Source organism: Rhopalosiphum maidis, chromosome 1 (assembly GCF_003676215.2).
Source record: "Rhopalosiphum maidis isolate BTI-1 chromosome 1, ASM367621v3, whole genome shotgun sequence".
Classification (NCBI taxonomy): Eukaryota; Metazoa; Arthropoda; class Insecta; order Hemiptera; family Aphididae; genus Rhopalosiphum; species Rhopalosiphum maidis.
In genome coordinates this window covers 35,056,778-35,081,763 of record NC_040877.1, presented here as the reverse complement: position 1 = coordinate 35,081,763, position 24,986 = coordinate 35,056,778, and the positions used below count along the sequence as shown (strand labels likewise).

The 24,986-nt window shown below is 35.1% G+C and overlaps 1 protein-coding gene across 2 annotated transcripts in view; it reads left to right on the top strand.

The window, feature by feature from the left end:
• Positions 1–24,543, top strand: part of LOC113560653 — a 49,155-nt gene extending 24,612 nt beyond the window's left edge. For both annotated transcript variants that reach the window (XM_026966660.1, XM_026966659.1), the window contains 5 exons: positions 18,512–18,768; positions 18,887–19,024; positions 19,115–19,254; positions 19,884–21,656; positions 22,525–24,543. In XM_026966660.1, the coding sequence (XP_026822461.1) occupies positions 18,520–18,768; positions 18,887–19,024; positions 19,115–19,254; positions 19,884–21,656; positions 22,525–23,011 (2,787 nt within the window). In that variant the 5' untranslated portion in view covers positions 18,512–18,519 and the 3' untranslated portion in view covers positions 23,012–24,543. The remainder of the gene's footprint in view (positions 1–18,511; positions 18,769–18,886; positions 19,025–19,114; positions 19,255–19,883; positions 21,657–22,524) is intronic.
• The last annotated feature ends 443 nt before the right edge of the window (positions 24,544–24,986 follow it).

The window sequence follows — 24,986 nt, the reverse complement described above, 5'->3', positions numbered from 1 at the left end:
GGTGAGGACAGCCCGGACAGAGCTATGTGTTTGCATGATATATGACTGTTAACTAGGCCGGCGGAAAAATATGATCGGTGTCAGAGACGGCGTGCCATGCACAGTACAAATTTACTATCATAATCATTATAATTTTAACTCATTATATCAATAATCATATATTTAAACGTATTTGAGTTTAAAGTATATGTAGGACGTAGGTGTATAATAACATATTTTATATCATAATTTGAAAAGTATGGATAAGTTGGTTTGGGCTTTGCAAGGAATATATAAATAATAATAAATTATTCAACCAATATGTGTATAATGGATAAGAGGTACACCTTCGATCTCGCCAAATGGGTTGTCTATAAAAAATAAATATATTATACTCGTAATAATGATGATGATAATACCACTACTACTAATAATAAAATAACGCACTTGTCTTGGTGTAAACATTATTATAGACGTAGTATATTAAAATAATTCATACCCGTATCAATAGTATCATATTATAAATGCGTATTGCGTACATTGTAAAATGGTTATCACTAAAATTGTTATTCTATTGAACACACGATAAGAAATATAGATTCCCTCATTCAAGTTTTCTACGTCAAAATTGTAAAAATGTGACTTATAAAAAAGACGAGACGAAACGTCTTGTTAACATTGTAATGTGTATCCACGGTAAAAGTTACCGGGACCCAATATTCATCCCGATTAATATATAGGTATATTATACGAGCGTATTGTTAATCTCTCTTCGCATAACATAATATTTTTATCTCCTCACATCATTAAGTGATGACATTTTTAGTACTTGCCCCGATTTTTCGGTATACATATATACATATATGTTTGTGTGTCAACGTGTCACAATGCGATCGCGACTCCACGTCTTCTGTAAAATGGTAATGTGTTATTTTATTTTGCATTTTGTATTTGTCTCCGGAGATCATTGTTTCGGATGCAGTGTTACGGTTTTTTTGTTTATTTTTATTATTAATTTTTTTTCGTACGATTTAAATTTGATATAATTTCCTTCTCCTTCCCCGCAAATACTAAAATAACACCAATAATGCCGTTATATAACATAAAAACACGTTTTGGCCGAGTTTTTTTTCTTCTGTTCAATACTGTGAGTGCGAGATACTTTTCGAACACGTTGAAACATTTGAATCAATCGCACGAATACCAACGCGTAGAACTCGCGTTATTTAAAAATAATGCATATATTTTTTGTACTTGATAAATACTTCAATTATAGTTGGAACTCGTAAGTGAAAATATTCATTAGTTCTAGTTCTTTTTTTTAGATTCAACATAACGCGTTAGTAATTTTTAGTTTTTCCCTATACCTATACCCAAATTAAAAACAGAGAGTTATAAAATCGTTATTATATATTTTCTTCTCAACTTTCCGGAACCATGGAGTTGAACAATAAACGAATACCTGGAAATTATTGTACGTATACATGACGTTTAACGAATCATATGCTTAATGTTTACTTCGTTATTATTGTAATACGAAACATAAAAATGAAAACATGACGTACTCGTTATTTGGTTCACCGATGAATCGCTTCACTCAAACACCAGTTCTTCTTCTTTAACCGTTTACTGATACAATATTATTATTTTCTACTCGATCTTAAATTTATAAATAATATGAACGTAGTTTTTCGTATTTGAAATATCGTAATAAAAATCATTTGCTGTCGTATCAATTCGATTATGACGTGATGAAAATTATTTTGGGCAATAGACGTAATATAATTCGTACACGGTTGATATATTTACAAGTCACATGACGAGATTGTTAGTTATGAATTACAACATACCTACTTAAATAATTACATAGTTTTTGACATGTGATTAGCAGTATATATGTTTATATTAATTCAAAGCGAGTTATGCGTATATGTATATAATATCATAGATATTATTATAAACATACTCTTAATTAATTGACGTACGGCGAATATTCTTAGAGAAGATTATTATAATGTGAATAGTAGTCACGTCTATCGAGCAAATTAATAATTCGCGTTTTTTGTTATTAATGATGTGTTTACTGACTAATTATACTATATATCATCATAGCTATTAAATAAAAGTTGCCAAAAATTGAAAGTGGTTAAACTCGATTCTCGCGCTGATTGACATAACCACTTTCGCAGCGGTCATCGCAGCGTTGGCGTACACATAGCCATGTAGACTTCAAGTCCAAAAAACACGTGTAGGTATGTGTGAATGTTGAACGGGTAAAATGTTATGAGTGCATTAGGTATTTTTGCTCATATGATACACATGTTTTGAAGTATGTGTTAGGATCGTGATATGGGGTTGATGAGGGTGAGCGTAAGGACGTGGGCTAGGATAAACGATGTCCGGAATTCCTGAACAACAAATAAATAATAGTTGGATGGAAAAAAAACCATTTATATAATATTATACATTATTACTATTATTATTGTCGCATTGGCACAAGCCGACTTTCTCACGGTCCACTGGTCGCGTTCATGCACTATCGTTGATGTCACGTATGTGTGTAACAAAAGCGAGGGGGGATATGGCGGTGAAAGATTTTTTTATACGGCAAGGCGGCTATTTAAATTCTCAGTTAGGTATTTTTTTTTAAATCATTTTTTAGAGAAAAATGTAAAAAAAAAAAAATAATGAAACGCATGAGCGGACGGAATGCATCTTCACGTCGTCAAGCATTGTATTTATATATTATACACTATATACAAACGAGTATACCATCGGAACAGAATGCTTCGATAAAATAATAATAAGTAATAAACTAATGACCACCGAAGTCATGTTTTATTCGCACCTATATGTGTGTTTGACGTTTTGGATATTATTTTATCGTCATCTATTAATAAATTCATAGTAAATGCACACTTGTACTTGCAATGTATTAATATGTATTTTTGCATGTTTTATTAATATTTTTTTTTTTTTTCTATGAATGAAAAATTAAATTGAAATTTTCGTATGAAATATAACCGGTTATTAAAATGGTAATTGATTTTGAATAAAAAAAAAATATTAACGAATACAATTATTATTAGTTCAAGCCGTACCTATGTGTCAAAATAATTAGCATTACTGTGTTTCATCACGATTATGTATTATCTTACTCGTGCCGTATTTAACCAAAAATGATTTTTGTAAGATATGTAAAATTATTCTTTTATGTTCACATTGCTTATCAATACGTCTATAACAGTGATTCTCAACTAGTGGTATGCAAAAAGTTCATAAACGTAAAGGAAAGGAAAAAGTTAGAATTAATATTAATATCACGTTTTCATAATTATTTAGTTCTTAATAATCTAAATCTTTCAATTATTTGTAACAGCATGTGTTGAGGAATTTTCTTTTTTTTTTTTAAGTGGTACATGAACTTCCGAGCGGTACTGGTGTATCCATAGTTGAGAAACACAGTTGGTCTACAACATGACGATTAGTACGTCATTATTAAGGCGTTTTATAGAACAACTTTAAATATGAATTTGCATATAATTATTTATGTAGCGATAATTGTTGTTAATTCGCTGCGAGAAAATGACCTCTCATAGTTATATCTGGTTTGTGTCTGCTTTATCATGACCTGTAATTTTGCAAAAGCCCATAACACAGTATTATACATTAACGCGTAATTACCATATCGACAGCTACCGATTATAAAATCGTGAATAACTCGTTTTCGTTGAAAAAATGATACGACCGGGTGGCGTTAACAACTATAACGAAAAAAAAAAAAACCACGTGCGTTACGCCCGAAAAGACTATTATATACTCGTATTATTAAAACGCGCATATAATATGATATTATACATACCTACGTCTCGCTCGTCGACAACGATCTAAATACATAATATTATTATTATTATATATATATATATATTATGTACTGTACACTGTACTCACTTCGACTGTATGTGTATTATATTAATAGTTATTGCTATATTTTAACCGACCAGAACAAAAACGTCGGTGGCTGCGGAGTAGCAGGAAAACACAGCGTTCCGCGGCAAATCTTTGTACGCCTACGGTTTTTGCACACACACACACACGTACGCGTACATACTCTTTTAAATACGCTCGATGAGGTGTGGCACAGATTCTCAATATAATGCCCGCGCAACAACAACAAGGTCGATAGACTTTTTACACGACACACACACACACACAGGCTATATGCACACTATATTATTTTTTATAAGTATCACGGGTTCGCCGACTTCCTGGTGTCGAGACGACGGTGCAGCGGCGGTTCGCGTTTATCATGTATCGATGTAGGTATATATATATATATATATAAATGATATACAATAATAATTTTAATGCGCTAGACAGACGCGTACATGTATAAATCGTATTAAACTCGAGCGCGTTTATTGTAATATCATAATAATATTATTATTTACGTCCGCGGTGCGGGCAAAACATTGTGTTATGTAAAAAAAAGAAGCGCCGTTTTGCTCGGGTTCTCCCACAACGGCGCTAACGAACTTTCACCTACCCCGGTCCCCGCCGCCGACGATTTTTGCCGTCACGCGCGTTTGTTGTGTACTACCTATTTGTGGCGGTCCGTGACGTTACCGCTGCTCCGTGTGTGTGATAATAACTCACAATACACAGTGTACCTTATAATAATAATAATATTTATATCGTTTTGAATACATGTTTGATTATGTAATGGCACGTGTTTGTATGTGTGTGTGTGTGTGTGTATGCTATTATTTACGAAAAATAATGTGGTTACGTTTTTTGATAATTGATTTCTATGCACATCGATTCGTCGTTCTTTTAACGCATCTCACATAAATATAGATATTATGATTATGTTATATTTAGAAATTGGACGTTGATGATTTTCGTATTTTTATTTCTTTGATCTCGTGTAAAGCTAACTATAACCTAAAATGTTGATTCACACTTCGTTGATTGAAAATACATACATTTTATATCGCTTTTTGGGGTAATTTTTGTATTATAAATGCTTTTTTTTTTTGTTTTTTATGTTATTTTTTCATATTTTCACGATATTTTTTAAATTATATTATAATACCTACATAAATAAGTAATTTTTTTACATTGATAGTCTTGTTTTAAAATTTTATATTTTAAAGAAAATGTTCATGAAAAATATTTGCACTATTTCTATTGAAAGTTTTTGTTGTGATTAGATTTACCGCGTTCAAGTGCTCATGCTGATATACATGATTTTATAGACATATAATTATCGAGTATTATATCAAATCAAATAACCATATAGTACAAATCCTATAAATAATTTTTTTTTAATAAAATAATTATTACTTAGTAGTAATTTTGATAATATTTGGTGTCATTTTCTTTGGCTTGTAGCCGTGTAGGTCATTAAAGTATTCTTTCTTTTTTTTTTGGTCATTTTTTGTACTATATTAGAATTAGATCATCAACATACAGTCTCTAATCATATCCAATAATCAGTCTGTAAGTACTTTCAAGTCTCTAGTATAACCGCAAAGACGACACCTGCGCGTACGATGCCGCAACAGCGGTTTATTCAGAACGACATCGAATGGCAGGAACGACATTCGCGACCGGAAAACACCAGATTTTTATCAATCGCTATACAAAACCACAGTAGGTAAATATCGTTTATAAAAGGTACGCGTGAATACTTCATAATACATATTGTTATGAGTGTATAGCCGATTATGTTAATGGTATAATATTATATAGCTAGTTCGGGCTGCTGCAGCGGTTATGAGCACAAAAGTCCTTCAACGACGTACAACAACGATATCGTTATCAAAACGATATCGTGAGCGCAAATCACTCCCACGTCGTATCGGGCTATGGATGGGAGTTAACTGCAGTGTTTTCGCGTCTCGCATAATAATATTATGTATATATTTTGTAATAATATATGCATTTTGTACGTCTTATTATGTAACTCGAATCCCGCAGCAAGATAGTATACTATAGGTGTACTCAATTGCAGTTTACAGTTTGCAATATAATATTCATTTCATACGACGCGTACACCGAATAATATTTCGAATTTGAGTGGTATCATGTTCATCATATGATATAAAGTTATAGCTCTGTAAAAGCACATCACGTATCATTCACGTAGTATATACAATTTAAGTTATCAAATTTGTTTATGTCAACTGCGTCGTTGAAATACCGAATAAATGACGTGTATGATAATGATAATAATTATTGTGTGTTTATAGCGTGAAAATTATACGTGCTGTACGGCAGTACGGGCATCGTTAGTACATCGTATGTAATACAACCCTCTACAAGTACGCGTAGGGGAATTATTTTTTAATGAGTTTCGATGTCATAAGTTTGTTAACATTTAAAAACAATAATTCAGTTATTGAATGTGCTCCATTTTTAGTGATGGACCGGATTGCCGTAAATTTAAGAATAGAGTTTAATATTATATATCCTTAGATCGACCGCATAAAAATAAAACAAATATTATATAAATATCGAGATCGAACGATGAAAACGCGGTAAAAGATCGTGAGGTCGACTCTGTCGAATAAAATATATAATAAAACAACGGATAATACTTATCTATAAGACGAGAAAAGAATGCGGTTTTTTCTTTTTCCGCTCCCCTTCCCTCCACAACGAGTTGACGTTTCGTTCCTAATATCCAAGTCCTGAGGCGGCGCCGAGTTGACACTATTTATGGCGTTGTGTTTCTCGGTACGCACCGCCGCCTCACAGTTGAGTAACTAAGTATATAATATCATACCGTGCAGCCGACAATGTTTCGTCACAAGACGTTGCCGGAGAATACGATTTTTCGGCGGGTACGCGTTTTTGGGATGAGGTCATATTATATTATTATTATCGCCGAGCCCCGTCTATCGGCCTCAGTGTAAATATGGTGGACGACATTTGCATGACAAACACACACACACACACACACACACACACACAAGAGCTATTATTATAATAATAGTTATCGCGCGTGTAGTGTACACATACGCGTGAACGGAATGACTAATGAACTGAATAGTGCTCGAAAATTGACTGTGTTAAACCGAATGACTTGGCGACGTCATCGTCAGTCTTGTATCCCGTGGCTCCCAACGATCGGAAACGAAATAATAATGATAATATTTTCGGTCGTTTTGTTTTTCCGTATAGGATACAGCAACACAATTAACAATGTAATTGTTCCGATGAGATGGTCTTGCGCTGGGTTATCCAGCAGGGATTGGAATTCGAACGATGTTATAGTTTGTTTCGATTCCGGTTTGGAAAACGAAAAACAAAGGTTTCGTTAAAGGTTATTTCGGTTAATACCACCTGTGGCGGTATTTAGATGCATTGATTAACACTTAGAAAAATAATATTAGAGGAAATTTGATCGCTGTAGTATTATGTCTATATTTATTTTTTATTATCTTCATAGCATAATAGTTGTATACACCTAAATAGGTCGAAATCGTGTAAATTATCATTTAATATTGATTAAACGACGATGAACAGTGGCAAAAGTAAACATAATGTAGTGGTTTTAAAAAGATCTACTCCACGATATTGACAGTACAGTATTATTGTGACTATTAATTAAATAATATTATTATTATTTATTATTGATGCTGCTACAGCGGCTCGTACAGATAAAAAATATACTCCCCGCTGGAGCTATGGCTATTTATATTGTTCGTAAAAATAATAACAAATCCGTCTTGTTATAACAATAATCGACGATTATCGTTTACAATTATTTATTGTGTCGTTGAATAACGTCGAACGTGGTACCGTACCGTAATCCGCCGCCACAATAACAGTATTATACCGCATTTATCTTATGACATGCACCTATATTATCTACATCATAATATCTACACTACGGTTTGCCGTATACAGAGTGGTCATATCTTCTAGCTGCGATGGAGCATCGCCGTCTGATGAAGTGATGAAATATTGACGAGCGCGTGTAATGAAGGGTTCGATAATATACAAGGTCTCAGTGATCTACTCGTGAACGAATAAAATGGAAACAATTGCAGTAAACCATGATGTATACGGCGTTCTCGTGATATTGTTATCATCATTAAAACAATTTGGAATTCAAAAATGTGTCCGTGAGAGCTTTTCGATAGTGGTTTAATTATATTATATATTATTATAATCATCTGCAGAAATTGTACACGCATGTGAAGTCGCGCCATACCTTTATGTGTTTGTAGTTTTTCACTAAAATTCTAGAATTTTAGCAACATTTTAATTTGGCCAAGTAAAATTTATTTTTAAATCACATAATTTTATCGTAGGTACATTTTATCTAATTCTGCACCAAACTGATGATATCGCTCTCATTTAGATTCCGGTTTATTTAATGTAACTACTTAAAACAATTAATATTGCCTCATATATATCTCGTCGTACGAACAAAATAAATTTACAACGTAGACTATATTTTTTATTTTGAATTCTTCCATACAGCGCGCACACAAATGCGTTTCATTTTCGATTAGTGATGTACAGTGTAACATCATAAGCATAAAGTACCTATATCGGTGACCACGGACTCGCTACTAACTGCAGTTGCACTTGATAATAGTCGTATATGTACACAGCCACGGGAGATTTGAAAAGAGTAACGATGAAAATATATTCTATACATATTATAGACACGTAGTTATATCATTAATAATATTTAAAGATTACGACAATATTATAATGGTTTTAGTCTTTGTTGTTTACCCATCAATTCATCAAAAATTCCTATCTTCACATATTATATCCGAAAGAAAATAGAACTCAATTAGAATTCGAAAGAATGCATTCATGTCATAATATATATATATATATATAGGCATACATTATAATATTATAATATACCCATATAAGTATTGTAATTTTATCATTATTTTTTTTTTTGAATTCATAATTTTTTGATTTATGTAGGTACATTACATATTATATATATTACCTTAGTGACTCGTGAATGTCAAATGTATTTTATAGTCGTGCATGTTATAAGATCTATACGAAACATCTATAACATATAGCTTCAAATATAAACGGTAAATGATATATACTCGCACTTACGTGTATGATTACCATCGTCTTACACACCAGATAAGTATCATGCATCGCATTATTATAAAGGGATACGTAGTGGTACGCGATGCAATATTTGAAACAAATCTTTTTATCTCATTTCACTGTTTCCCTATCGTGACACTACACGATTGATTTATCGAGAATATGATTGTGCGACCATACGGCGTTTAAGTGCGTAATATCCGTTGAACGAATCGCGTTGTAAATATATTGCTGTATTCAAGAAGACACTTCGAGGTTATTCGTATATAGTCGCGGTAAATACGATGTATAATCCGTGTGCGTTTCGAATTTAAATCCGAATGAATTGTAAATATAGAAACGATGGGCTGCATATTTTATACGTATTATAGCTAGGTACCTACGGCGGTGTCCGTGTATCAGTATTGTGTTGTGTTAATTGCTCGATACTTTTTATGGTGTCTAACAAAGAGAATTACACGCGTAATTGCAGTTGTGTTTTAAGCTCGCGAAACGTCCAACCTCCAAATGGTCGCGAGTAGGCAAAACGTTTTGGGAGGAAATGTCTAAGGTAACAGTAAAATGATTGGTATTTCAGTAAAATATTATGTGAAATTGAATTTCGTAACGACTAAAGGTTCATGTACATACATTTATAATATATTAAAATAGTATACATAATAATGTGATTATTATGTGACTCGACGAACCGCGGCGGCGATCGGATTCGTTTAATCTATGCGATAAAATAATATTACGATATACGCGTAGCCCAAAACTATGATAAATTAAAACAATATATTATACGAGTACGTAGTATATATAATATAATAACAGCTCACATAACATTATAATCGTACTGACCTCGTCTAGAGAAGGATGTATGTATCTTCGACCGGTGATCGATTACGCGAGCACGCCCGCCGTGGGATGCACCTATCTGCACCGCGTTTATACTATATATATGTACACGACGCGTCGTAAGCGTAGGTCGCGGGCGGACGATCTTTGAACCGCCGTATACTGTGCCGAGTGGCCGGCGGAGACTTTAACGCACGCCGCGATGCTGCAACATTGCCGCGTATACATAAGTATATAGTCGAATATAATAATATTATAATCATATGTGCAGAGTGCAGGGTATTTACCGTGTTCGCACTCATTTGCCTATACCTTCCATATTATTATGTTTAAGTATACGTAATACGTATAATATATACACGCCCCTGTCTAATCATTTAAACTGACATTATTTTTTAAAAAATAAACGTAGAAGTGTTTTACACTAACATATTCATAATATCTTAAATTGTTATCATAAATTATCGACTCTACATATTATCTTGATCGAGTGCCTTAGATTTTCCACAAACAGTGTGAATGCATCGATATTATATCGTCATCGCGCGAGTATACATAATATTGGACGTATATTAATAACTTGAATACTCGATTGATATTGCCATATTTGTTTGCATCCATTTTATGTAATGTATACGGCATGCACATATGCTTGTACATTGAATTACACTGCAGTTCTACCGCGGGTTATTAGATTTTTTTTTTTTTACGATTTTGCAGGGCAATATTAAAATATTAATATAAAATAGTCTATATAACTAGCTTTATAGCTGTAGTAGTACGGGACATCATTTTTATTAACATAAGACAGTATACGAGTATACCTATCACTGATATTATTACGATATTAGTGAATTTTATTTTACTGTTTGGCTCTATTTTCATTGTACACACTATAATATGATATTATAGAGTAGTTCTATAAAAATAAAAACCTAATATAATATAATTTACACCAAATTGATTATTATTGCTTTAATGAAACGTTGTTAATTGAACATTACACAATTAAGTGCTCTCTATTACGTAGGCACGACTATTTCAATATTTAAAATACTCCAACTACTATTACAATAGTAATAATGTTTTTTTTTTTTTTATTGACTATTTTAAATTATATTACGAGTATAATTTATATCTTATTTAAAAGTTTAAAATATTGAAATATTCCTACGCAGGACTTAATAGTTTACTAACTTTGATTATATAATATAATATAATATAGTTTAATATAGATACGTATACTTCACTCGTTCAAGCTGTTTACATTTTCAACCCACGGCTGTATTATTGTATGATGCCCACACAAAATATATTGTTACTTATTATAGTATTTACAAACTCGTATTAATATCGAAGTGATAAGTTATTAATATCTCGCTGTAGTTGATAGTTTTTGTTTAATTAAAAACGTCTATCGCCTCGAGAGACTGCTTATCACCCCCTTCGGTCGTGGTAAGTCAAAACTTCGTAAACTATTCTCTTGTCGTCAAACAGCTGCAGGCGGCGCACGATAATGTTAACGATGGCGCTGCACTCGCGGTTTATTCACTCTCGTATATTTTTTTTTTTATTATTTTCTGCTTATATCCAACCGGAGGTGACTCTTACAGAGTATAGGAAATTATCTAATATAAGTATATATATTAATATTGTGGTGCAGTGGTTAATTGACTCGTGACCGCGAGTGGAGTGCGGGAAACATTTTTCCGTAATTCCGTAATTCTTCTTTTCGTTCTACATCAACGTCGATCGTGCATCACAGTTAGAGTTGATATAATGTCCTCCCATGTAAAACGTGTAACCGAGACCAATTGTTGTTTCCTCCCGTTCATTCGACTGTTGTTATTTTGGGGTCAAAAGCCCCGCGCTGCCGCGCAGAGGTCTCGTTGCAGGTGAAACAGGATGATCGTCGTTTGATCGCGTCACTAAATATAATATAAGACGTAATATATGTCTGTGCGTTTAATTTAACTTCATCGTATACTGTGTTATAATATTATATAGTTACCCGCTTTCCCACAAATATAATATGTATTATAAAAGTATGCTTGAATAATCGACCTGCTGCAGCATGTCCAAACTTTGAAATTTACAAAACTGAAACGAATACCGAACACGCTCGATGGAGATCACTAATTATAGTTATTCAGTTTTTAGTCAAATATTTACATCAATTACTTAATTCTTAGTATAATTACAAAAAAAAAAACGTAAATAATTTTTTTTATTGTACATTGATATGGGTAAACAAATATAAACTATGACAGTAATAATTGATTTTCGAAATATTAATTAGAAAACTGCAGTTATTGATAAGCATTAACATGGCGAGACACCCTGTTTATCAAGCAGGCCATACCCATCACCAATACCTATTATATAATATTTTTAAAAACCGTATAATGAATAGCGTTTCGCACTCGTACTTGCGTAGCACTACCGGAAATTCGCATACCGTCGACGAAACGGACAAATCGACGGTGCGCGGCATACGTACCTACATATTTTATTCGTTGTCTTTTGGGACGCGTCTCTCGAAGAAATAACTCAGAGCTATAGCACAGTGTTGTAAACGATGTATAATATACTGTAATATACCTGCGCGACGTGACAAGAAAACCGTTTCATATAATATATGAAATATAATCATAATATTATATACACACAAACGTCGTTGTGCGAGTCCCGTGCAGTAGCTGAACACGTATTAAGCGAGTCATTTTTTTTTTTTTTTGTAATGTCCCTCTGTTTGTAATGTAGTGAATTTACACGGCGAGTACGATAACAACAACAACAGTGAATTAGTAAATACAACATGACAACGTTTTCCAACAGTTAGTCCTGCAGCATTAAGTGCTACGCGTGCATGTGAATATTGTCATAATAGTAATATAATATATTATTGGATTTCTCAGCTCTCCCTCACGACGTCAGATTTCGATGAAATGCCGCGATATTCTCACTCGACGCTCGTTTTGCTCGTACAAAATATTATCGTCACCCTATGCGCTGACGTTTAAATCCGTATTTTGTTTTGTCGTCGGTACCTGCGCACATATAACACTGATATTGTCAATATAATATATTTGATTTGTTTAGTCGTGTAAAACGCACGTCACTCTGACGACGTGCGAATCGGTTAAATAATATACAATAATTTTTTATATTATAATAATAATTGCAGCATTGCATAATACGAGTTTATTAGCAGTGTGTATAGGAACGAGGAAAAGTACGACGGTATTTTATTGTTGTAATCGGAGTGTATAGGTAATGCAGGCGCATACCCACGAACAGTACGCGTATTGTATGCACAAGACCCGCAGCAGTTCCTATAATACACATAACATAACGTGTATACTAATATATTATATTATATATACCTGCACGTAACCGATTGTCCGTCGTAAATCAATCGCGAGCGTCGTACACATATTATGCCTCCAAGTTCATGTTCCTACTTACGGGAGTAAAGTACAAACGACATTATATTATGCATATATACCTGGGGAGGAAAACTGTTACAATATATTATTATTGTTATGTCGACTATTGTCGTATCGCGAACAATGGACATCATACCTATATTTTATATTATATAATACTGGTATAATGTAATATAACATCGCCGCGATTTCCTCGAGCTAAAGTCACATATATTACATATTATACGCGTAGTAGACATATTGTGATGCGGCATTATTATAAATTATAATTAGCGGAAACGCGAGCTCCTGTTTGTAGCTAGAAATATGTTCGCTTCGGCTTTAATACGTTATTGTTTCCGATAGTTGAGATTATATTAGAATCGACTGAAAGCTCATTTTTTTCGGGCGTTTCATCGTTAGACCTCCGTAAGACCGAGATCAGGCTTTTTACAAAATCGCCTTCGTATAGTGTATCGATTCATAGAAATAATTTCAAAATGCCATATTTTACGCCAATACGTCAAGATAAAGTCATTTTCATAAAACTAAAGTCGATTGTAAACAATATAGCATCATTATTGACATTAAATATTAAGTAATGTAGACATATAAATCGAAATATCTCGTTATTCGCGCGTGACGTACACAAATATATTATTATTCTGTATGTCCTGCATAGGTACTTTTAAAATCCATCGACCGACCGTTCAATGTTTGACTATACCCATAATCTGTAGCGTATAATATGTATATTATGATGTGTATACCATATAGGGTACATAGACACGGAGTTTACCGTAATAACACAGCGTTGCAGATCCTCAAGGACGTGTTCGGGGTCACGTCATCTGCACAAGTTTTGTGTGCGTAATATGCATATAATATAGTTATTATTATGTTATCTATACATTCGTTGTATTGACAGATTTTTGATTTTATTCAAATAATTATTGTGTGCGCGTCTAAACGTATCGTATAATCGTGGTGTCCGAATATAATAAGCGTCCTATGCGATCGAGTTCTATTATATGGATCACGGTGCAACGGTCGACCTCTTGGTCGATTCCCATAGAAATCTATCCGAGCACGCGTGTAAAATATTATATGGTACGCGGCTATATTATTATGTGGTTTTTTTTTTTCCATTGAATTCGTTTGTTTTAATTTTTAATAAGTGAAATAACAAAAACGGCGTACCAATATAATGCATGACTGTATTGTAATATTATGACACGAATCGCGGTAGGCGACATTTATAATTCTGCTATAATATTCGTACAGCAAGTTTTCATCAATACGTAGCTATTACAAATAAAATTTCAATCGGGGGGCCAGAGTTGATGAATAAGATCGCAATTTTATTCGATACATTATTGCTGCAATACGGTAACCATAATATGAGGCTATATAATCACGAAATGTGGATAGGATTTAGCGTATAGTTCAAAATAGTGATTTGATTGATATTGAGCGAGAAAATATTTTTATCTAAGAACCAAAATGTGCGTCACATCAAATATATACCCGACTAACCACCATGGTCGGGAAGTGACTCGACTCGATTGACTGACCGACAGACAGAACGAATTTACGGTCAAATATAGGAAATAATAAGTAACCCGAGGGGTCGGACGAAACCGAAACCGGCCAAGACCGGCCACGAACAATTATTGCGCAAGTGTGGTAAAATTGAATTAGAGAGTTCCATTTTATGGGCCGGTCACGCTTCGATTTATGATAACTATTTACCCATATTATTATGTTTATAGCGGGAATACATATTATGCAGATTTTTATTAGATAAGACAGTGCAAGATATTCAAACTGTTACAGCATCGATACCGCTATACCATTTCGTTTTCGTTTATGTATTATAACAGTGTACCATTATTATTATAATTTGGTATATGACCACTTTTACACTTTTATAGAATGGTTATGGTTTTTTTTTTTATAGTGTAGGTATAGCTTACAGTTAAGTGTTAAATGTACAGCGCGCATACGACTCTGTGATATTATAGACTCGATTAAATGTAATATAAACAGTTGACGAAACAACGAATGTCGATAGCCACAAATCGAGTAGGTACTCGTTGTAGCGCAGGACAGCGTGTAAATCGAACGTTTAACACGCTGTCACCGTTTAATTTCTAGTTGTGTAATCGCGATACCAGAAGGTCGCACTACACGACCGAATTTTACGCGAATTTATTATTTCCTACACTCGCTCGGCTATATTTTCTTCTCGTTATTTATTTATTATTATCATACACATATGTTACTGTAGCGGACGAAATTCGTTCGCGCGATAACACCTCAACAGAGAAGGTTAGATTAGGTAGAGGTCGATTCGTATTTTTTTGATTTTTATTATGCACGAAAATGCAGTGATTTCCACATCAGAATTCGTTTGAGGATTAGTCATTGCGAAGGGTTCAGGTATAGACGGTTCGATTATAAATGAAATTCGTATACGCCATAATGATTATGTTTTAATGTTATGTAGGGCAGTGTAATTATTCATAGTAAGTTATTACATACATATTACCAACTGCCAATTAACAATTGGGGTTTAGAGGGGATTGAATTCGCTAGGAGGACGGCGAATTACTATTTAATTGATATTGTATAAAATAATTATTATCATACGTTATGCGATCGGTGTTTTGCGTGCCTACATCGTACATTTTCGACGTTCGTTCGACGATAGCATTAGTAAAACTGCACGTTATACAGCAGCAATGATAATAATATAATATTATTATAGTGGTCATATAATAATGTTGTATAGTTAGGTAGTACACGGACGACCGTTTAACTGCAGCAGAAGCATTAGCGGTAGAACCGAAATTTAATATTACACTAGGCACACTGGCGAGACCGTGGCAATGACAATAACAATTTATAGGCATAATGCAATAATATAATATGTGAGTAGAAGAATAGAACGTCGTAAAAAAAAAAACACACACACACACGCACGCCCGCACGCATACACGCGCGCAATTTCTTTCCGACAATTATCATAACCATTATGAATCGTACGTGCGTATCCAACCCGAATTAATCGTGAACGATGTGCCCGACCCGTTGTGTACGACGCGCGTCGTCGCGTGTGTTATTGGGCTGTGGATAGTTGACTTGTGCGGTACCTATGATGGCGGGGTGTGGAGCAGAGGTCCTCGGACGTGGCGCTCTCGTCATGATATATTATGTCTATCCATCGCGGGTCGATGTCGTTATATCGTTATTAATACAACGCGATTTTTGACGACATATTTTTTTTTTTCTCCAAAAACCTGTTTTTATGCGTAAATAGGTCATTTCACGCGCTTCATCGCTGCAGTCGCAATAACGAGATCGCAGTGCAGTCGGGTAGATACGTTATCAAACCGTCAATGCACAATATAGGTGCAAATTATAACGTTAATATAATTTATTTTTTATCATACAACCCGTTTCAGATAGTTGTACCGAAACACTCGCAAATATAATAATATTATAAGGCCCGCCCCCAAAACGAGATTATAATTATCTTTCGGTGACTAGACATTATATATATGCGATGAGAAAACGCGCCGTCTGATGTATTGTTAAAGCAGTGATCCCGGTAAGATTTTCACGAGCATAACGACGACAACAGAAAAAAATCGTACGTTTTTTTTTCCCATTATTTTCACGTACAATACAAATATATATATATATATGTGACCACACCGGTTAAACTCAATACTGTCGTTAGATGTGCGCGGTCGTGGTGTTAAAACTTTGGTGTTTAAATGTCATACTCGGAAATCGATATCACTGTGTGAACAATACTCATCGTATAATCGTCATTTGTTGTCTTATGTCGTGAAATATATATTATACGTTTTTTACAGTTATTCGCTCGAAAACGTTTATAATGCTGTAATTTTATGTCGTTCAAAACAATCCTCAATTGTATTAACTACACAGCGTTATTATTTACGTGATCGTGACACTCGTATCCACATAACGCAGTAAAATTATAGCTAACGAGTATTTCACTTTGATAGGTTTACTATTTATGCCACTGCACTGCACAACTGCATGTACACTGGTGTATGCTGTGTTGATGATAAAAGTAATAACATATGGTTATAGATAATTAATGGTTTGAATTGACTGATAACTATAAGATTAGAAGTTGTAACTTTAATGTATTAAGAACGTATAAGTTTTGTACCTACATAAACATTAAAAATATGCACTTAAAACACCATTTATGGACTAAAAATTGCAAAATTTAGAAACATGTCCTTGAAATAAAAATATCTAAGTACGTAAAAATATGGCCTTAAAAATATTTTTGATATTTGTTTTGTAAAGTCATTAAATGAAATTAATTTACAGCTTGGTAACGAATCGAATAAGTTGTGAAAAAAAAAACTAAAACGTGCAAATGTAGTATTATTATAGTTTACGGAGCGCTACTACAGTAGCATACTACACCTGATATAATAAAATATAATCATGCAGTTTTATATATATAGTATATCTTAACGTCCAATATATTTTTGGATTCATATCTGTGACCGTGACATCCTCTTAGAAAGGGGGTCGGTGGCGCCTCTGTGTACCTACACCTATATGTATATACCGTCTCCTGTGAAGTCAACTTCTGACAGTTGTGTATAAGTCATCGCAAGTACGCATTTGTGTGTGTGTGTGTGTGTTTGAGTGCAAGGATATACACGGGCGGAACAGTTTGCATGAAATCGTGTGTACACACAAACACGTATTTTAAACTGCGTTAGGTGGGTTGTGGTCGGCGGGTGTGCGCGGCGTTGTGCAATGTCGCGGCGGTATATGCTCTAGTGAATGGTAAAAAGCATATATATGCATATAGTATGTTGTATGTATAGTAATCCGCCCTTGACAAGATAGACGTTTCACTTTCGACTTGTGCCGCTCACCGTGCTTATCACTGCGGTTCGACGACTAATAGGCAGGCGCGTTCGGGCGAATAAAACAATCCTATGCGTCGAGCGTGTAAATGATATAATATACAATGTCATCTAGCGAATTGAAGATTTGTGTTTATTTATAAATCTATTCAAAATATAATAATTATGAATGAATGATAGAAAAAAAACTCAACTCGTTATTGATATTTGGTTTTTATTTTTTTTTTCCAGAAAGGAAAATGACTAGAAACAGCGGTATGTCACTGCCACTGCGGTTGTTGCTACTGTCGTCGGCCTTGGCGACGGTGGCCGTAGCCCAGTCGAACTACGATCAGGTCGAAAACAGTATCGAATTCCCAAGTCCAGATCGGGGTCTGCCTGAATCCACGGTGCTGGACGGCAAGGTCACCAAGCTGGACGAATTGGCCCCAGTTATATTTTTGAACAGGACCAAAGCGGCGCTGAATTGTGCCGCCGGATTTATGCAGGTTAGCCACGTACATCACATAAATACATAAATAAATAAAATACGATAAATAATAATGATATTATTGTTATTATATTGACGTGGTTGTGAATTTTTATTGGACCATGTTTCGTTTGCAGATCGAACTCAAGTTCGAAGAACCATTTTACGGTAGGGCTTATGCAGATTTTGACCGGAGCAGTGCGTGCACTGTGACTGGAAAAGGTAACAATACAGCCAGGATCGACTTGCCGCTAAAAGGATGTGGTACAAGACAAGTATGTGGGAGAAAATCCTATTATTATTATTTTTTTCTATCTATAGTTAAATAAACAAAACTAATTTAATCTATGTTTTATTTTGTTCAGGATCCGCAAAGAGTTTTTACCAACAACATCGTAGTCAGGTTCCATCCTTTCTTAGAAATGGACGGTGACGAAGTGGTAACGATAGTGTGCAGATATCCACCGCCTATTGCACCACCACCAGCTGGTATACCTAACAAAATGTAAGTGCATAGTAGCTATATAAAATAATAATCTTCATAATTTATTTTAAAAAATCATAAATATCGAAACGAGCTCACCGCATAATATAAACATTTTAGTGTTGTCATTGAAAGTAGACAACGACTATATAATATTAAAGTTATACATAAATCAAGGTTATATAATAATGCAGGTAGTTAATATGACTGACTCGACATTATTTATAATTAAATAATTGATCTTTAAAAATTAAAAATATATTGAAATGTAACGGGAACTAATTTGGGAACCAATACAATAATAATTTATATAACAAGTGTTTTATCTTAAAGTAACAACATTATAGTGCTGAATACTCACTGATAATAATTATAAAAAGAATACGTTTTTTTTTTGGTCCAAGTATTTATGTAAAAACGTATCTACATAATTAAAGGTTGGGTGCAATGTGCATTATAATGTATATATTTGAATGATACAAAAATACATTACGACTTGTGTTTAAACCCGGTATGCTGTCAAGGTTTCAAATGATAAACGTATTTAACGATTAATAATGTCCCCTTCTACGTGGCAAACGCTTAGATATACAGTGCGTAAACTTAATAACACAAAAGTATCTAACTTGACTTTTTTTTGTCTCGCGTAGTATCGATTTACCATCGACGCCACTGGAACCACCACTAAAGGGCTTCCAGATCCTGTTGATTGTGTGTGGCATACTATTTTTGTCGCTGGTCTTGTTAGGCCTCGGATGTTCGTACTACTGCCTGCGCAACCAGCAAGTGCAGGTGGTCCGTCGGCACCCGTTGTCGTCCGTCGGCTCGGACAAACTGTCCGACTCCAGCTTATCCATGTTCGATGGGCTGAAGATACCGCGGGCCAGGGCTCCGACACTAGACAGCTCTTCGGGTTCTGAAATGGCTCTGGTCAGCGCTGGTGATACACTGCCTAGTGACTATCCGTCCGAATCGCCCAGTTCCGGCCACTCAGAAGCGGAAGACGTGGACGGCCGCAGTTTAAGACAGTCACCAAGTTCCGGCGGATCGTACGAAAATCGGGCATTCCAGCAAGATTACTACGCGGAACGGTACCAACACTTGCCAGCACCGACCATTACGCCACCACCACCCCCAGTACAACCGAAGTTCGACGTTCAGCTTCGTGTGAAACGAGCTCCACCACCCACACCAAGCCCTACGCCACCACCGTCCGAGTCCGAGGCGAGCGTGGCAGCCTTAGAACGAAACCTGACCACCATTTTAGAAAAGGACGAGACGATGTCGATGACTACTTCGATAGCAGCGGCCGAGGAACAGTACCGACCAGTGTATTCGACGGTTGTGCGCAAGGACAGGGACGAGACTGAATGGTACAGGACGGAAGAGAACGTATCGGTCGCCAACTCAGAAATAAGAAGGTCGCCGCCACCGCCTCCACCATCAGCGCAACTTCATACAGCGACTGACAATCATCGGTATGCCACTACGTCTAAATATACGACTGAGATGCAAGTGGACGTCGTCGAACCGCCTGTGGTGCCGACCAAACGACCAGAAATCACGTCGCATACGGTTGATGACGTGTTCCTGAAGACGATTACCGAGAAGAAAACGATCGAAGACATCGAACGACATCGTCGAGAAGTGGTTGAGTACAAGCCGCGACCGGTGCCGCCGCCGGCCAGCTGGGATGTGACCATTAAGAACTACCCGAATCCGGACGCGTTGTACCCTCAGTCTGGTGAAGACACTGCCACCGACTGGGATAGTTACTCCGAGGCGTCGTCAGTGACCGGTTATCCGCCGGCTGGTGTTGACCGCCAGACAAGGATTCAGTCATACAACAGTAACGTGATGTCGACAGCCACTACCGAGGAGAATCAAATTAGGTACCTGAGCACTATGGATGTGCCAGTGCCCAAGCCGGAAAACTGGGAATCGTTGGTTCGAGTCTTGGAACCGGAACCTGAGCAGCTGGAACCCAACGCTAGATATAGGGTTGAGCAGACACTGACGCTAGATGACAAACGTAAGTGGCGGCAGATAATCACTACCGAATCGACGCTCCGGCAGCTTATCACCGAGGCAACTGTCCGGGAAGACTTCGAGCGCATCCGTAGCGATCCCAAGTACGAAAGGATATTCGAACCAGAAAAGTGGGACGTTATCATACGCGTGATTGCACCACCGCAACACTACGACCAGAAGGCCGCAGGGTCGTCCAACAGGTACACCAAGAAGAAGACCGAGTTTGAAGGAGCTAGGACGAGGAGAAACTCACTGCCAACTGTCTACGAATACGATTCTGATGGCGGGTCTAGCGTGAGGACGTTAACGGCAGCCGACGATCATGGTCCCATGGGACCAACCCGGTCAAGGAAAACGTCCAGGTCAAGCTTCAAATCTGACATGGATGTCAGGTAAGATATTGACTGCATATTTTATGCATACATTACCACACCACACAGTGTGTTGATAATTTTTGAAAACGTGTTTTATTTTTTTAAGAACTAGTATAGTCGAAATCACGTAGTTATTCATTTAAACGATTAGCCTGGTTATATTTTTTAATGTTTTAAGAAATAAAACTACCTACATGTTCTTTCATAAACTGTTCATAAAAAATTGGGAATTGGCAATTTTATTGATGTGTATTTTAATAATGAGTAAATTAAAGATCAATATCAAATGATATTTGAACAATGTACTCTTTAAAGAGCAATGTAGGTCTACTAGGTCTAATTGTAAATTTTAGTAATGTTGATGCTTTTAAACTAATTTTATTAATATCGGCGCAGAACACGAAATAGGATTGAAAGGTAATATCGAGTTCACAGTCTCTGCGATAGGGATCGTCTTCAATGCTACAATCAGCATTTAATTATTAATTGTACTATAAAATTATATTTAAAAACGTTGATAAGCACTTATGAAATCTATTTAAATACCTTTAAAAAATAGAATAATCAATTTATTATATATTGTGTAACAGAAACATAAGTCATCAGTGAAAAGTTTGAATAGATAAAATTTAAAAAAAAAATGAATAAAAATAATAATATATAAGTATGTAACCACATATTTTACTGACATAATACGCAATTGTATTCATTTAAACGCAGGGATCAATTTAAAAAAATTATATTTTAACTATCGGAAACTGACACAGACGAGTCAGAGATAAAGTGTGGTGTGTATGTGTGTGTGTGTGACGTTTGTGTGTTTCCAAGATTTTTAATAATACGAAATCGTGTAATGTTTGATTTGTTTTTATTTTTGCGTTCACAGATCGATGAGCGAGATGATGGTGGACTTCCGTCGACCGGAAATGCCGGACAACTACAGCGACGTGAGCTCGGCGTACAACTACAACTATCAGCAGAACCAGCACCAGTATCAATACCGCCGGGGCGGTTCGTCTTATTACGCCGACGACGACGCGGGCAGTTTGGTCCGGTCGCTCAGCCAACCGTCGCTGGCCCGGTCCGCGTCCGAATTCACCGAAAACAACTGGGGACTCCGGATCCGGTCGTACGAAGACGGCGACGACTTGAGCAGTCCCGATCACACGCCCAGGTCTTCGTTCCGGTCGACCCGTGGTCCGCGGCAGCTGCAACAGCAGTCGTATTCCGCCGAGACGGAGTTCGACGGAGCTCGCGCCGCCGCCACTGGCGCGAACGCGACTACTGGCCGGAGGAGGATGTTCGGCGGTCGCACCGTGTCCGCGGCAGAGTGGTTCCACGACTCGGACGAAAACGACGCCACTTACAGATGAACAAAAACCACCCTCGTACCCGCCAGTTGCAGACGACATAATGTATATATTATAATTGTATAATTTTATATCGCGAAGAATTTACCTTCAGCTGTAATCGCATATATATTTATACACATAAAAATACTAAATAATATGTACCTCATAAATTTGACTCCCCCCTCCCCAGACACTCATTGTGAAACTCGTTTTTTACGATTATTAATTATTTTATTTTTATTATTATATTTTTGTTATTACTTCGACGGGACACATTGTTTAACGTGTGTCCCAGCTGGCCAGGTGCAATATTTCGCGTACTCTATGTCATATGATAAATTATGTCATCAAACATGAGCGAACCTCCCCTAATCTGCCCCCTCCCCTGTAACTGCCCGTATGAAGCTCATTATATATATATATATATATATATATTATTGTATATATAAATATATATGTACAACCGTATTTTTAATATCGCCCAGCACACTACGACTCTCGCGACATATTATTATTATGATTGTCGTTATATCGATTAATTGTTTTATTAATTTTTACTAACTATATTATATAAAAATACATCATAGTAATATATACTTATACGACAATGTATTGAACGTGCTGCGAAACAGACTAAATATCGATGGCCGTTTCAGCGTTGATTCGACAGGAGTTTATTGATATTATAATTATTATTTTTTTTTTCTTTAACAAAGGTAAATTTACAATCAGGATACCACGCGATCCGCCATGTGCCAAACTAACTAATAATATAATACATATATTTATATATAGATTTAAGCCACTGGGGACTCGTACTCGTTACGCAAACTGTTATTCTACACACGTGCAGTAGTCTTATACAGAGTGTTTATTTTATCGTGAACCGGGCTATTATTGCGATACCGAGGGAAATAATTTTTGTAATATTTTTTTTTTATATATATATATATACATTCTAATTTGTAGTATTTTAAGATATTGTCTGGTTTACGATAAAATACGTTTAAATATATCTTTATACGTTTCGGCGTTGACACTTTTTTGTTTTTTAACTTTTGATACTTTACACTCATCGATTTCCCTGCGATTAATCGTTTCGTGTTCCTAGCCATTTATAATAGACGAATATCGTGTTAAACTGATTTTATTCTCAAACGAAACTGTGATAATGTGGGCGCAATTGTTTAACTGCACCATGTCCGCGTACATCTTTTTTTTAACGTCAACATAACAGTATTTAATTATAATACACTATTAACCATTACCTTTAATGATATTGTATTTTGTTTTGCTCTTTTATATTTTACAACGGTTCTATACTTTTTGCTTGGTACCTACGTGTCGGTTGATGTATAATGTAACGAGTACAATTAAATACAAAGTGTCTTAAAAGTCATATTATTATTATAGTTAATAACTTATTAACGATTAGTTTGTAAGTAAAATGAAATCTAAAAAATGTTCAATAAGAATTTTCATTGTTCACTTGTACTAATTTTTTTTTTTTTTTAAGTGAAAACTGGAAAATCTTAATTGATTATAAACAGTGCATAGACTATTAATTATTATACATTATTAATAATATTGTAATATTTATAATAATATGCAAAATAATAAATCAAAATATTTATCATTGTGAGATGATCATTTTTATTGATTTAATTTTATCCTAAACTTTTCATGCAAATTATTTGATAATTTATATAATTCAAATGTATCAATATAAAACATATTATTTTATAAACTGACAATACTGGAATTATATAATATTATGATTATGTATAATTTATATTTATATAAAAAACCATCATAATAATGAAATATTATTCTAATATAATATGTTTGACGCCATAAGAGTATGTTATGTTGATATATTATAATAATTAAACGATAACAATAATATACAATAATATAATGAAGTTAAATCCATCACGGTACAATTCAAGTATGAATTCCCTTCAACGATATTTTTCGTTATCCAATTGTTCATAAT